Source organism: Adiantum capillus-veneris, chromosome 27, assembly GCF_014529385.1.
Source record: "Adiantum capillus-veneris isolate H3 chromosome 27, ASM1452938v2, whole genome shotgun sequence".
Lineage (NCBI taxonomy): Eukaryota > Viridiplantae > Streptophyta > Polypodiopsida > Polypodiales > Pteridaceae > Adiantum > Adiantum capillus-veneris.
Genome location: NC_140957.1, coordinates 9,467,211 through 9,484,483, shown reverse-complemented (window position 1 = coordinate 9,484,483; position 17,273 = coordinate 9,467,211). Strand labels below are relative to the sequence as shown.

At 38.9% G+C, this 17,273-nt stretch overlaps 1 protein-coding gene across 1 annotated transcript; it reads left to right on the top strand.

Moving 5' to 3' along the window:
* Positions 1 to 15,251: 15,251 nt before the first annotated feature.
* LOC147421483 (uncharacterized) lies at positions 15,252 to 16,281 on the top strand. The gene is made up of 3 exons (XM_086503681.1): positions 15,252 to 15,574; positions 15,674 to 15,981; positions 16,105 to 16,281. Exons 1-3 carry the CDS (start codon positions 15,449 to 15,451, stop codon positions 16,262 to 16,264), a joined length of 594 nt encoding a protein of 197 aa, XP_086359807.1. The 5' UTR covers positions 15,252 to 15,448; the 3' UTR covers positions 16,265 to 16,281.
* Positions 16,282 to 17,273: the final 992 nt, after the last annotated feature.

Here is a 17,273-nt window from a genome sequence, read left to right as displayed (position 1 = left end):
ACACTGGCATGCGGGTGACAAGATCAAAGACCCCGAGAAAACGAGGCCAATGTGGCAAGAGTAAGTTTTTTCATTGATTATGGCTCTAATAAGTGATCTTTTGCTGCACAGCTTTCTAAAGCTGATGGTCGTGTAGATGTCAGGCTGGAGGGAAGTCCCGAGGAGACCCTTGCTCAGCATATAAGAAAGGCAAAAAGAAAAAAAACCGAGAAGACTGGAGATGAGAAGCCTGAAATGGAGCAAAAAAGCAAGGAAGAGGAAGAGACCCAGGGGAAGCCAGAAGAGGAGATGGACATAGAAGACACTAAGGAGATGCAGAATACCGACACAAGTTCTAACCCTAAACCCAGAGCCTGCAAAAGATTATAGTTTGCCCCCCCTATGTTTCTTTTTATGTAACCACTTCTGAAATTAATATAACTTTCTTTCCCATTTGACGTCTCTTTCATCTTGTGCCTAATTTTTGAACATTGTGTGTTTTTATTGTATGATTTCAATCTATAGATATGTCCTAATTGCATATTTAAATTTGAGTCTTGTGTAATTTTGCATCTGCAGATATGTTTTCAGTTGAAGAATGGCGCCTTGCAAATAGGTTCAGGGCTGACAAGCAGAATGGCAGGGCTGACATTCGTGCAATATGGAATTGCGTGTTGTCTCCTGCAGTGCTCGTGTTTCCTCTATGGTATAGACTAATTAAAAGAATCCCACTGATATGGCCAAGGCCACCACCTCCGTTGAGCGTCCAGTGTAGGGTTCTCATTTTGTACCTTAATGGATTACTGCTCAAGAAGTTTGATGGAAAATATGGTGAAGAATTGCCCCATTGGCCAGAAATGCAGTATGTTGTTGAAGGGGATACACAGTTTTGGGTAAGGCCCGATGCAGAAGTGTTTCTGAATTTTTGTTTCAGATGGTTCGAAGTGTGGATACGGAGCTGTTGCGAGTTTGAGAAGCTCAAACGCACGCTAGCGACAGTGTCCCTGACCACCACAAAAGATTCAATAGAGTGGTAAGTCAGGCGTAGTGCACAAGGGCCCCTTTTAAATTGGGCGCGACAGATAAACCGGTGTTCCACAAGAATCTCGAAAATTTTCCTGACCTACCACCTGACACACTTATCTTTGATGATTTTGGATATAAGCTAATGTTTAATCCATTAGGGTCATTTCTTGTTTTTCCCAAGCTAGAAAAGCAGTCTAAAGAAGTGCACACCTGTTTTCTATCAACCACTGTCATAAACTGGCTGGCACACTGGTTGTACTCTAAGGACAGAATTGAGTATACAAAGAGGACTGTAATTTGTGCAGACGGACAACCTGACGACACCTATGTGCGTCGTTTTTATTGGAAATGGCGGATTGACTTTTTCAAGAAGAAAGGAACAGATTTTTTATATAAAAAGAAGCTTCATAAAGTCTGTGAAGTGGGCGAGTTTTGTCGATGTATTTTTTTGTCGATGGAGAGAGAGTCTGATAACGGTATTATACTGGGCATGACTGGTATGATACTGAGAAGAGAGAGAGAGAGAGAGAGAGAGAGAGAGAGAGTCGGATACAAAGAAGTGACTTGTATGATACCGGTATGATTCTTTCAAGTGACTGGTATGATACTGAGAAGTGACCGGTATGATATTGAGAAGTGACACACACACACACACACACACACACACACACACACACACACACACACACACACACACACACACACACACACACACACACACACACACACACACACACACACACACACACACACACACACAGAGAGAGTCTTATACTGAGAAGTGACTGGTATGATACCGGTATGATACTGTGAAGTTACTAATATGATACCGTTATGATACTGAGGAGTGACCGTTATGATACTTAGAAGTGACACAGAGAGAGAGAGAGAGAGAGAGAGAGAGAGAGAGAGAGAGAGAGAGAGAGAGAGAGAGAGAGAGAGAGAGAGAGAGAGAGAGGGAGGGAGGGAGAGGGAGAGGGACTGGTATGATTTCGGTATGATACTGTGGAGTGACCGGTATGATACTGAGAAGTGACACACACACACACACACACACACACACACACACACACACACACACACACACACACACACACACAGAGATAGAGAGAGGAACTTGTATAATATCGGTATCATACTGAGGAGTGACTAGTATGATACCGGTATGATACTGAGAAGTGACTGGTATGATGTTTAGAAATGACATAGAGAGAGAGAGAGAATGTATGATATGGGTATGATACTGGGAAATGACTGGTATGATACCGTATCATACCGGTATGATACTGGGAATTGACTGGTATGATACCGGTATGATACTGAGAAGTGACTGGTATGATACAGGAATGATACTGAGAAGTGAAAAAAAGAGAGAGAGATAGGGACTGGTATGATACCGGTATGATACTGAGGAGTTATTGGTACGATACCGGTATGATACTGAGAAATGACAAAGAGAGAGAGAGAGAGAGAGAGAGAGAGAGAGAGAGAGAGAGAGAGAGAGAGAGAGAGGAACTTGTATAATATCGGTATCATACTGAGGAGTGACTAGTATGATACCGGTATGATACTGAGAAGTGACTAGTATGATGTTTAGAAATGACATAGAGAGAGAGAGAGAATGTATGATATGGGTATGATACTGGGAAATGACTTGTATGATACCGTATCATACCGGTATGATACTGGGAATTGACTGGTATGATACCGGTATGATACTGAGAAGTGACTGGTATGATACAGAAATGATACTGAGAAGTGAAAAAGAGAGAGAGAGAGAGAGAGAGAGAGAGAGAGAGAGAGAGAGAGAGAGAGAGAGAGAGAGAGAGAGAGAGAGAGAGAGAGAGAGAGAGATGGAGAGAGAAAGAGAGAGGGAGAGGGAGACAATTCAGTTTACAGTTAAAGGCAGATATACACAAAATTATTCATTATGCATTTCTTAAGATGGTTACAGCTCAAAAGGCATACTATTGTAGATAGATTCACTGACATCAAGTGATATTGTATATAGTTTTGAGTTGCTGGGATGGGGTATCATGGGGATTTTGATTGCCCGAACAAGATGTGAATATATGAACACCTCTGGCTTTTTGTCCAAAAGCTTGTAGGTCTGCTCATTTATCATACGATAGTAAAACCCTTTGATAGCATAGGATCCTCGCCCAATGATATTGCCCCAATCATCTTTAGCGTCTGAATGAAACTCTTGAATAGCTGCAGTTCATTTCACTATATAGAAATCCACTTTTTCTTCATTGTCATTTGGTGCGGGAACAACAAAATTATCACCAACAATAAGAGCTTGACTGAGGGTGTCATAGTGTCCTTCATACGCTGCATCCTCATTTATTTCGTCTTCATCGTCTTCCCCTTCTTCTGTAGGCTCCAAAATAAGGTATGTCCAGAAAGGAACGTGTGACTTGCTCACACATCTCCTCCACTTTTCCTGTTTACATGCACTACAGAAACAAGACAGTGAACGTGTTCTCAAAGCAGTTGTATCATGCTCTGAATATGCAGAAACAAAGTGCATTGAGCGGGTATTTTTTACAGCCTTCACATCCCAATTTTTTCCCCTTTCGACATCTCCCAATTCAATCACCCAAAAGATCCTGCTTACATAACGGGCCTGGGATGCATAGGTGGCTGTAGCACCATCTGACAAGGTCCGTCTCAATAATGACACAACATCTGCAGAACAGTCTATCTTTGGGCAGTTTGGCTGCAATTGGTATTGAGCTAAAGACCTTTTTATCACTGCTCCCGCACCATCGTGTTCTCCCTTACCATGTCCGGATCCAAAAAAGTTCCAAGACATTTTCCATCCCGTAAAAACACTTTATCTGCAATTTATTCAATGGATAGAAGAAGATTAATATACTCTTGGCACGATAAAATTACCAAAAAAAACACGTATTATAATATTACCGATGTTAGACAAGCATTATTACAACTTTAATGCCACTATTATAGGTCTCTATATTAAAACCACCTTCAGATAATGTTTGTTAGAACATGGTATACCTGGGAAGGAAATAGAATGGTCTTCTTGCTATGAATTGTGAAGCTGCTCCATCAAACCATACCCAATGACGTTTTATGTTTAGACCAAATTGCTTTAGCCATTCCGCATGTTTCAGAAAACAGTGTTGAACAAAATGTGTGTCATGTTGCTTGTCATCTGAAATGAAGAAGTGAATTGTCTTGTGGATGTCACCTGCATAATATAAAAATCAGAACTTATTGAAGGCTTAATACAAAAGAAATAATACTGATCTAGGGTGATGTCATTACCTACAATTCGGAAATATGTTATGTGCACAAAAATAGTTACTTGATTTGAATACCAGTGCATGGACTGAATCTCATTTTGTTCTTTGAAACTATAATTTTCAACAAAGTCAACAACTGACACAACAACATCTTCTGGAAAGCTTTGTATACATTCCTTATATTGTTCTGTTTGCCATCTATACACAAAATTATGCATTATGTATTTCTTAAGATGGTCTTTGAACATGACTGAGAGATCCTGGCATGATATTTCCTTATGCGACAAGACTTTCATTTTCTTCTTCAGACCGTCACACGCAGTTCCTACTTCCTAGGTCCTCAAAGATCTTCACCACAATCTTTTTAGCAATAAATGCAGCCTCTGCAACACAAAAGTCTAACTTATCCGGGCCACACCTTTTACATTGACCACTCAAGCAGGCAAGGGCATGGAAGGTGGACGTATCTGATTTTGGACACAGTATAGAGTCCAATAAGGCTGTTACACTCTTGATAGGGTTTTTTGGTGCCTTGCATCCACCATTGTCAATGCATATGTTGCATTGACAATGGCAAGCTTTTCCATGCAGACCGAATACAGAACTTTGCATGTGATTTATGGCATCCTTTAGGAAGGACATTTGAACATGTGAAATGCAGCAGCAAGTATATCGGTCTCTCAATTTTCGCACAAAATATGGCTTCATGTACTCAAACGCCCGCTGCCTTATTACAATTTTAGGGTATTGTTCTTTGAAGTTGAGAAAGAGCTCCACCTACAATGAAAGACATATATGGTTAAAGAACATTGAAGAAAACTGCAGGTTTTTATTATCTTTGAGGAAAACCGTTACATTACTATAAACCAGTATTTTTATTTCAAACCACTATGTTTTTTCACTTAATTGGTTAGGTAAACCAGTATATATGAACACATGTCCTTGGTACGTACTAGTGGTATATAAGTGTCAACCAATGCAAATGTTCTTACTGCTGATGTAAACCAGTATTTTCATTTATAACCAGTATGTTATTTACCTAACCAGTACAAGTGACCACTTAACCACGATGTATACTAGTGAGAAATAAGTGTTAAAAAGAATGAACACATGCCCTTGGTACGTACCAGTGGTATATAAGTGTCAACCAGTTCAAATGTTCTTACTGCTGATGTAAACCAGTCTTTTCATTTAAAACCAATATGTTATTTACCTAACCAGTACAAGTGAGCACTTAACCACGATGTATACCAGTGAGAAATTAGTGTTAAAAGAAATTAACACACGTCCTTGGTACGACGTACCAGTGGTATATAAGTGTCAACTTGTTCAAATGTTCTTACTGCTGATGTAAACCAGTCTTTTCATTTAAAACCGCTATGTTATTTACCTAACCAGTACATGTAAGCACTTAACCACGATGTATACCAGTGAGAAAAATGTGTTAAAAAAAAGGAACACATGTCCTTGGTACGTACCAGTGGTATATAAGTGTCAAACAGTTCAAATGTTCTGACTGCTGATGTAAACCAGTCTTTTCATTTAAAACCAGTATGTTATTTACCTAACCAGTACATGTGAGCACTTAATCACGATGTATACCAGTGAGAAATAAGTGTACAAAAAAATTTACTGGATATGTAAACCAGTATTTTTCTTTCAAACAAGTATGTTTTTTACCTATCTGACATGACAAACAGTACATGTGAACACTTGACGAGTACATGTGAACACTTAACCACTATATATACCAGTGAGAAATAAGTGTTAAAAGGATTTTACTGGTTATGTAAACCAGTTTTTTACCTAAGCAGTTTATACATATCATACGCGTGTGAAAGTATACGTCTGCAAACGTATGTTTCAGCAAACATACGCGTATGATAAAAACTATGTTTCCATTTATATTCTCCTTCACATCCAATATTTATCTACTCTTAGTCTAGGACCAAATACAGATTCCCCTTATTTCCATTTATAACTTCCTTCATATCCGATTTCATATCTATTCTTATCAACCCATTTATAGTGAATATAGGTCATGAATGCAAATATTAGAAAACAAAAATGGATATAGTGAAGCAAGTTATTACCTGAGATTGTTCAAGAAGATGCACAGGATGTTTGACATATGAATTTCTTTCAATACGCTTTCTGCACACATCCTTCTTATTGGGTGAAACACGAGTGTTAGACATCCAAAAAGAGAAGATCACTTCTTTCTCATCAGGTGTTATGAAACCACGATCCATGGGCTGTCAAGCACACAAAGAGATTGGCAAATTGCCATCACCGGCTGCCCTCAACCAATTCTTTGCAGCTATGAAGTTCCTCTTGTGCAAATTTAGCAACTTAGATGCAGCTGAAACATTCACTTTTGAGGTAGATGTACACTCAACATTCATAAGCATTGTGGTGATGAACCTTTTAAGAAAGAGCTCCTGTCCGCTCTTGGGTAATTTGATTGCATCTATTGTGTTGCGTATGGCTTCAATGAAGGTTGTTTGTGCCCTGGGCATTTCAAGGTCTCCAAGAGAAGGATGATTGACAAACTTGCACAAAATATCTGAGCGTGATGCAACATCGAGGGCCTTTGTACGCCGATTGAAGAGCATAACAAGGTCATTGCAAAGTCTTTGACGCTTTGCATCATCAGCACCATTTTGATCATTATCTTCCTCATGTGCTACCTGCTCAAGCTTGTTCTTAGAATGCTGCTCCCTCTTTCTCCTAGCATGATATTCCTTGACCACATCAACAGCATACCTAGCACATAGTTCACAGTGAGGCTGAGAGCAGTCACATACAGTGTGAGATTCTTGCTCCATGCTAGAGAGGGAGAGATTGAGCGAGGTGATAGGCCTACAGAGAGCAAGAGCAGTATATGACAACAATAGATGTGTGATAGGCCTACAAAGTAAAACAGCAATCTGTGCTCCTACACAGAGAGTTAGAGAGAGAGGAAAACGAGAGAGCGAGAAGACAAAGAGCTGGCTGACGTGCATAGTTAAGAGCTACAGAGCCGTCTTCTATATTTGAAAAAGAGACGTGGAAATAGTAACGGTGTAAAGAGCTGGCTGACGTGCATAGTTAAGAGGTACAAAGCCGTCTTCTATATTTACAAAAAGCTGTGGAAATTCTATATTTAATTAAAAAGCTGTTCAAAAGAATATATCGAATTGAACTAATAGAGATGGTTTTATGTACCGGTTATAAAACCTCTGTCCGGGACAAGGTTTTTGGTCCACCTATTCATGCATCCACCCTATATATGCATGTATGTAAGCACTAAATAAGGGAGAATAGCACTCGATGGTTGAATACTTCCTCTCAAGTATAGTCCCTTTTTAATCATGGCGTTTTGATCCTTGATCCACTCATCTATGGATTATTGTAACATACCCTTGGTTGTATATACTTATAGTACATAATTCTACATACTTCCATATGTGAATGTGTGTGTGTGTATGTATGTATATGCATGTATGTAGGCACATGTTAGTTGAATGCTTCCTCTTGGGTATAGTTCCTTTTTAATCATGGAGTTTGGTCTTTGACCACTCATCTATGGATTATTGTAATGTACCCTTGGTTTTACCATGATTGAGATTGTGATGATATCTAAAGAGGTGCCACCAAACCTTTGGCACTACTAGCCCCTACTTAGGGCTACTTATATATGTGTGTGTGTGTGTGTGTGTGTGTGTATAAGAGAGCTTGTGTGTATACACCTAATTGACATCTATTCTACCTCTCTTTGTATGTCCTCTCTCTCTACCTTGATTAGGTAGAGAAGTGGAGGTGTGTAGATTAGGTTTAGATAAGGTGTTGAAAGAGATATAGATAGGTGGATAAAAATACATCTACCTCTTTCTCTCTCTCTCTCTCTCTCTCTCTCTCTCTCTCTCTCTCTCTCCACCTACTACATCCATATTCTACCTCTCTTTGGATGTCTACTCTATCTACCTTGATTAGGTAGAAAAGTAGAGATGTGTAGATTATTCTACCTCTCTTTGGATGTCTGCTCTATCTACCTTGATTAGGTAGAAAAGTAGAGATGTGTAGATTAATTGTGAGGTAGGTAGATGGATAATCTACCTACCTCTCTCCTTAGGTCTAATAGTATGGTCCAGATCTATGTATTTAATTATAAGTGTATATATAATGAAACCTTGTATATGTGTCCCCATATATGAGTGTATAGATATGTATGCATGGGATATACATATGTACGTGAGTGTGTGTATATGCATGTATGTACACACTAAGTAAAAGAGCATAGCACTTGATTATTGAATGCTTTCTCTCTTGGATAACAATCGCTTTGTAATTGTGACCTTGCGCTTGATTCACTCATGTATGGATTATCGTAACGTACCCTTGGATTTACCACAATTGAGGTTTTGATGATATTTAAATAGGTTCAACTAAACTTTTGGTACTACTAGCCCCTACTTAGGTTTAATGGTACATGTGTATGTATGTATGTGAGTGTATGTATATATGTATGCAAATATATATATATATATATATATATATATATATATATATATATATATATATATATATATATATATATATATATATATATATATATATATATCTATGCTCTCTCTAACCTAACCTACTTCTATTCTCTCTCTCTCTCTCTCTCTCTCTCTCTCTCTCTCTCTCTCTCTCTCTTCTCCATTTACCTCCCTCTCTACACCCTCTCTATCTACCTTATGTAGAGAGATAGAGGTGTATAAATTAGGTAGAGATGTGGTGTAGAAAGAGAGGTAAATATATATCTGAAAATCTATCTTCCTCTCTCTCTCTCTCTCTCTCTCTCTCTCTCTCTCTATGCACTCTCTACACCTAATCTACTTTTTTCCCCTCTCTACGGAATGTAGATTAGGTGTAGAGAAGCAGTGTAGATTGGGTGTAGACAGATAGAGGTGTATAGATTACATATAGGAAGATTAGAGAGAGATTATGTCAATACTTACAAACTAATCTCTTGTAGATATCAGAAAAGAGACCACCTGTTGGAGAGCAACCCCCGTATTCTTCCTTTGGTTAGTTCATGTCATAGTTGGGTTCCCCATCAGGGTGGCCATCACCTCCAGTGGACTTAACTCTTCAAGTGATAAGTCCAAGCAATGGATTTAGGTCTATCTATAGCTAGCAGCCTATGGTCTTTTGCAACAGACCCCAAAATGGAAGAGTTAGGGAGAAACTCCATACATTTAGAGCCTCACACTGACAACACATCCTTTTATTGGACCTTCTTACCAATACACCCATCCCCTTCCATTGCACGGACCCACCCCCCTTCCATTTTAGGGACCCACACCATTACATTTGACTCTTCTTTCGTTCGAGCCTCATTGACAACCCACATGTGGTCGACAAATATCTTCTAGCAACAAACACCGTTGTTTGTCTCAAGGTAGCTAGTGCTGTGACATGCCAAGCGGTGGAGACTCCTATTGGGATGCATGTTTGGTGGTGGAGGGGGACGGGGTCACTTATTTTGGAGTGTGCCACTCCAACAATAGAGGACGAGGACACTCATGCACCCATGTCAAATACACATGGATGCTACTACATACCCACAGGGTCAAGTATGGTGGCGAGGTCAATTTTAGCACACCGTAGGATAGTACATTTCGACGCCATTTGAAAATTCTTATATACTCAATGTATAAAGATTGTGTGATTATATTCAAAGAACAATTGTACGATCATGCTTGCTATGTCGAGGAAGTGTTGCATGCTCGATTTTCAAACACCTTCAATGAACGTTTCTCGATGCAATGGTTGGAGAGGTATATCAAAAAAGTTTAAAAGACAAGAAATTAAGTGTACGACATGTCCTGGCCAACCAGATTGCACACCTAGAGAGGAGATGTCGTAGTTGCAACATGGCAGATGCAGAGTGGGAGTGGACCATGCAAGAAAAGGGCAAAGAAGCGGGAACATGCTTATCCTACAGACAACAGCGCAAAGTTTGGCCAAACAAACACCCACGCACTATGGTTCGGGAGGCAAAGCAGCCTAAAAAGATAAATATGTAAGTAATTTTTAATTGTGAAAGTTCTGTATAGAAGATCTTTTAGCTTATGATTTTTTTGGCCTTTTTTAACTTTAAAAAGAAACTCTAACCCGTCCTTCTAGAGAGATGGTCAAGTATCAAGAGAGACACACGGAGTTTAATACTTGGGGGTGGTTGTTGGAAAACCATCATATCTCTTGTGAGCAATTCGACTTAGCAATTGGCCGATCTCTACAAGTGATAAATGTAGTTAATGATTACTATATTGATCGTTCTAGATTAATATTAATTGTTTTGGATTATTGATTTATCTAATCTGGTTTTGGTTGTTGTAAAGTCAGAGCGATGAAACTCCTGTAACTCTAGACAAGGATGAGGAGTACTTAGATTGATAAATATTTTTTTGTAGTCCTCTTTTACAAGTGCAAATATGGCACAACAAACCCTCATGACTTATACATGAAACTCATTTGGACTTTTGACTTTATTTGTCATTAAATTTAAGTATTGTTCTTTTGTGCTTCAAATTATGCAAGTAGGGTGTGACATGTAATTCCAAAGTTTATTATTATTATTTTTGTGCACTTTTGAAAATGCAATTGATATTTGATATGTTTTGTGCAGGCCAAAAATAAAGAAGCTCATTTGTGCCATAAAAAATTGGATGGCTCAAATGAGCATCTTTACTTTTGAAAAGCCGTGTAGTGGTAATATATGCGGTAATAATCACAGATATATATCCATGACTATTATTGCACATATTACTATTAGGTCACTACCGTGCTCTTGGTCACTACTACTACTGTTCACACAATTTCTTTTCCTTTCTATTATCCTTTGTTAATCTGCAAGAATGCTGACAGTCTTGAACTTTCTCTCTCATAGTGATAGATATATGTGTCTATTACCGTATATATTGCTATTGAGAATCATTATCATGTCCTTCCACTACAACACATTGCTTCAATACCGATGCCAAATAATCGACGTCGATGATGGATGTCGGTATATGTGTAGATAATTTAGAGGGAGACCCAATTTTAAACAAAATCAAATTTTTAATTTTTGTCGCCTATAAAGATGTTTATATTGATGCTTGCACTGAAGCATATTCTGACGCCTTCACAAATATTTATACCGATGCCTACGTCACCAGCGTTGCCTGCAAAAACAGAACCCATGGGTTCTTTTGTCGTTTTTGCCCCTCTTTTTGTGTGATGTCTTGCTCTCCTTGTCTTCACAAGCTTCATATCTACTAATCCAGAGCTCTTAGGGATTGGGATATCCACTCACATACTCCACTACATTAACAAGGTAAGATTGTTTTCAAACTTTATGGTAGATTTGTTCGTTTTTGTGTGTATGTGAATGTGTCAAAATGTGTGTGTGTTTTTTTAACAGATTTAACGAAATTTTCTCAAGTGTTTTGTGCTCACATCGGTTGCATGTGAGTGTCCTATCCTACTGTTCTCTTGGACACACACACAATCACACACGTGTACACACACACATAATCACACACATGCACATAAACACACAAATAAATAAAATACATATTAATTTGTTTACAATCTAAACACACTACACGCGGACGTACACACACACACACTCATTTTGAAATTAAAAAGAAATATAAAAATATTAATTTTGTTATTTTTTATATAAAATCTTATTAAAAATTAACATTCACAAACAATCATAATGAATTTTGATAATTAAAAAATAAGAGTTATTTTGATTTAGCTCAATGTATAATTAGTTTTGTTACTTTTATGTAATTTTATCGTAAATTAACATATTATGTTATTTTTTTAAAGTGTGGCATGTTGTAGGTGTTATAAATGCTAGTTAGAATATTTTAAGTTAAGTTTTAGTGCTAGGTTTTATTTAATTTTGATTATCTTCACACATAGGTTTATGTTATAGAGTTAGGTTTAGATTATAGTGTTAAGTTTTAGTGCTAGGTTTTATTTACATTTGATTATCTTCATACATAGGTTTAGCCAATAAATGACGGTCTGTATTAGATCGATCCATTTAAGTAATCCGCTTAAAGTGTGCAACTTAGGGTTAGCAATTGGGGAGTTGTTTCAGTTTGCTTAAGGTTAGCCGCTTAGGTGTTAGTTCTTTGAATTTAGGCCGCTTAGGGCTAGACACTCTAAATTGATTAATATTAGGATCGCGTTACTTTAGCCATTTTAGTCATCCGGTTCGAGCACGACAATTTGGTTGTTTCATGCCTCTTAGGGCCAACCACCTAAAGTTAGCGGCTTTAGATTTGGTCGCTCTAAATCAGCTTAGTGTCATATTACTTTAGCCATTTCAATAAATTAACCTGCTTTGGCTGTTTCAATCTGCTTAGGATTCAAGGCTTAGAGATTCTTGCTTAGGTGTTAGGTATTTGCAATTTGGCTATTTCAACTCGCTTAGGATTAGCCGATTAGGACATGCCGCTTAGCTGTTGGTACTTCACAATTTGGCTATTTTTGGCCGCTTAAGGCAAACCACTTAGGGTTAGCGGATTTAGATTTGGGCTACAAATTTTAGATTTCTATTGGATTAGGATAGGTATTGGATCTACATGCATTGTCATGTAGACGTAGGTGTGTACTTATGTCGCACCCTCGAATATAAGCATTGATCAATAAAGACAAAATTATTATCTAATAGTACCGATCTCCGTGCACCTCTAGACGGAGGTGTGTAGGGATAATGCATGGCTACAGAATGTGAGGTAGTTAGAGCTAACGACAAATGGTTATCACCGATCAATGTTTGGTCATACGAAGATGCTTATGGTTTGGTTGCTAGGATGTGGCTGTGTTTAAGAGGTTAGGGTAGAAAAAACACAAACAAACTTCAGATTTGGCTTGTGTACTTAAAAAATGAAAAGGGACTTCAATAACGCAAACAGACTTCGACAAACGGACTTCAATAACGCAAATGGATATTAGAAAGGTAAACGATCTTTAGAAATGGCTATTCATATTCGATTAATCCGGATTAGATCAGTCCAATTAAGTAATCCACTTAAGATATATAGCTTAGGGTAAGCGATTGGGCTGTTTTAGTCCGCTTAGGGTTAGTCGCTTAGGTGTTGGTTCTTCGAATTCATGTCACTCAGGGCTAGAGCACTCTAAATCGGCTCTAAAACGGATACAGAGGAGTGAGCAGGGATTGCACAAGAGACAAGTACATGACAATCCTAAGAGATTTCAGCAATAGAGAGATGCAACTAGAGCACATTTGAAGTCTGACACGCGAAGAGGAGAAGTATGGATACACGCATGGACTTGTGGCTCTTTTGACCCAACTTCAGGGGGAGGGAGAGGTCGTTGACTGGGAGACATTACCACGAGGGTGACATCTTTCATCTATGTTTTTTTGTAGTTATGGTCATCTTGATGATTGTATTCAATATTGTACACAGCTTAACGTTTATGCTTATGGTGTTGCTATCTGATATGGTTATTATGTTGAAATCAAGTTATGGTTACGATTGTGCATTTGGGTTGATGATATGGTCAAACTTGTTTCAATTGCGCCTTGGTTACGGTTTTGCATTTACGTTACGGTTATGGTTTTGTAATCATAAAGTGGATATGCTCTTTGGTTATGGTTTTACAATTAAGTTATGATTATAGCTTGGTACTTATGTTGTGGATATGATCTTTGGTTATGGTTTTACAATCAGGTTATTGTTATGCTTTTGTAATTATGTTGTGGATATGCTCTTTGGTTATGGTTTTGCAATCAGGTTATGGTTATGGCTTGGTAATTATGTTGTGAAAAATTTTACGTGTTTGAACGTCAGTGCAAAGGCTAGTATATGCGTCGAAATGTGCGTCAGTACAGGCGTTGAAACAAGCATAAAAAACATACATGTAATTCTAGTGTGCTTTTAGACGTGCATACCGATGCTAATAGCAGTACTTATTTAGACGAGCCATAAATCGACGTGCATACCGACGCTACGATGCTAATGCACACACCGCCGCTTTTTATTTTAAAACAAATTTTCTTGCATCAGTACACGTGTCGATATTCATGCGACGTGTAGTGGTATTCCTCGCTATTATTATCGCATATGTAACATTTTCTCTCTCTATTTCCTTTGGTAATCCATGACAATAACAACAGTTTTTAACTTTTCCTCTCATAGTGTGCGAAATCTATGTATATTACCCATTCTCCTTATGATGTTTTGCTTTTGTTGTGGCTTCTCATTGGCGAAAATTTTGAATGTAAAGTTGTTCAAGTAAGAACATTATGCATAACCTATAGGAAAGAATGCACACTCTTTACACAGTAAGGAGTATTTGCAATTACAACTGTGCATAACTTATAGGAAAGAATGCACACTCTTTACACAATAAGGAGTATTTGCAATTACAACTGTGCATAACTTAAAAGAAAGAATGCACACGCTTTACACAATAAGGAGTAGCTGCAATTACAACTCTATAGCAATTACAGTCTTATCTTATGCTTGTTCGCCTTCATTTTTTTCTAAACAAAAAATGTGACAAAATTTGTCAATCCACTAGTTTTAGTTAAATATTGGCCTGGTTGTCCTCGTGACAAAGAAGGCCAGAGCCGTTTGCCAGTAAGCTACAAGTACCGGTCAAAAGAATTCTTAAAGGTCGCCACAATTTCCACCCACGTATCGAATACGAGATCTCAGGTGCTGGAAGCACTTACCTTACCTCTACGCTACGTGCATACCGCTGGCACACAGCTACGAGATGCTGCCCCCCAAAAAACCGGTGCGACCGGCTCTGCCCGTCATGCCCACCTACACGTAGTCAACCAGACTGATATTTAACATTAGCCCAATCTACTCTATAGAAACACGATTTACTATGACCGGGCTTCAAAACTTGGTTGCTTTCTGGCCTTTGGACATTGAACTTGCACACGCTTAACCGCTCGTCTTAGTCGAGAGTGAGATCTTGCTTCTCTCTCTCCCTCTCTCTCTCTCTCTCACATACACCCACCCACCCATCTCTGCTCGCCAGCGCGAAAGGCCAGACTGCAGTACCTTACCTTTGGAAAGCGTATGCGCAAACAGCTTGTAGTGTTTGTTAGGTGCGTTGCACACAGCATGAGTATTTGACCTTTATCGGAGCACTCGATGGTGGGTCCCTGTGGGCCCATGGAATCCGTGTCTATGGGCGGCAGCTGGACCACCACAAACATGGACTACGGTAATTTTTATCGTCAAGACGGAAACCGCAAAGTGCAGAGCATGACCAGTCAGGTGTGCATGGAGAGAGAGAGAGAGAGAGAGAGAGAGAGAGAGAGAGAGAGAGATGTTTATTAAAGGAAGAAGTAAGATAGTTAGTGTATCTATGGGCAGGCCGGAGAAGGCGATATACATGCAGAGTGCAAGCGGCAACTGGAGGCCATTCGCAAGGAACTGGAGAAGTGCCAGGCACAAGTCCGTCTGCAGCAAAACACGATTGTGAATATGAGTTCAAGCCGCCCCACATGTACAGATGCTGCTGACAGGAATATAAATGAGAGACGTATTACAGGTGGTGGGGAGGCGCAACAACATAATAATAATAATAATAATAATAAAGTAGTTGAGGACGCTGCGGAGATCAAGTCCCGACGTATAAAGTCAACCGCAAAGCCGGCGACCCCGGCAGATCATTCTACGTCGTAAGTTCACCTCCTATATGTTTTGGAGGTAAAAACTGAAATTTACAAGATGCCTGTGCCTCTGAGAATTGAACCTGGGTCTGGATGAGCATTCCTAAAATTTTGAGTGCCGTGTGCGTGCAGGCGTATAAAACGTGATAGATTAAGAACGACAAAAGTCGGCGGGCACCGAAATAATGTGGGCGATGCAGTGCTGATGAAGCCGCATAATGTTCATGTCCTTCCGGCCACCTCGTCCAGCCCGATACGCCAGACCTGTAGCGTCCCCTTCCCCTCATCATAAAAATCTTGAAACCTGCACGTCACGCTTAAAGTTAGCGAATGGCTTTCTTTTATAATCAAAATTTAAAAAAAAATTAAAAATATCTTTCATAAGTTCTGTTTTTTGCTTTTTAAAAAGCCAGTAGAAGCTTTGCTTCGAGTAATTCTAAAACATATTTTGTTAAGTGACTCAATTAAAGTTTCCATGGGAGGATCACATAATGGCATAGACGTCTCGTTTCTTGGATATAACCGAGACAAGGATCTCATAGCAATGTCACGACTACTCATTTTTTGACTTTTATGAGAGTGCTTCATTAGTTGCATTCGTGCGAATGCTGCATTTGTACTGTTGTTGATTGAAATCAAGCCAAATGGATTACAAAAGAGCACGTCTAAATTTGTCCTTCCATTCCAAAAAATATTTATAGTTCTCTCACTCACACTGGTCATTCATAAAAGAATGTGCTTATTAATTTATGGTTGTGCTATCTCAAGATGCAACAAGAGTACACATACTTGACTAAGAAGCTTGAAGCGAAAAGCTTGTACGCACGCGCGCGCGCGCACACACACACACACACACACACACACACACACACAGAGAGAGAGAGAGAGAGAGAGAGAGAGAGAGAGAGAGAGAGAGAGAGAGAGAGAGAGCATGTTTGTGCTTCGTTTTTCAAAGCATGTATCGTGTTTTGACCTGGTACTATGCTTAGTATGTTGCGAACATGATGTCCCAATTTTGAACGTATACTTCACAGAAGAAACATAAGAAAGCTTATAGTTTATCTATATTGATGATCCGGATCATTTGTACTATGTTCTTTTAATTAGATGTTGTTCTCTTTTTATGTTTGAAAAAAAAGCAAATTTCCTTGGATAGAAGAGTTTGCAGAGACCTCCCCAACTGTCATGATACATGGGAATATACCATCTCCACAACAACATGACTTTTTTAGTGCATTCATTTCACTACGTTGTCAGTAGTGAGTTGAACATTCAAAGGCTTTTACGTACCTTTGTATTTC

What these genes read in the sequence shown, in the direction of transcription:
- LOC147421483 (XM_086503681.1), top strand. Translation starts at nt 15,449, where the DNA reads ATGGTGGGTCCCTGTGGGCCCATGGAATCCGTGTCTATGGGCGGCAGC. An exon ending in TGCAGAGCATGACCAGTCAG is followed by an intron (nt 15,575 to 15,673) that starts GTGTGCATGGAG and finishes ATCTATGGGCAG; the next exon opens with GCCGGAGAAGGCGATATACA. An exon ending in CCGGCAGATCATTCTACGTC is followed by an intron (nt 15,982 to 16,104) that starts GTAAGTTCACCT and finishes GTGTGCGTGCAG; the next exon opens with GCGTATAAAACGTGATAGAT.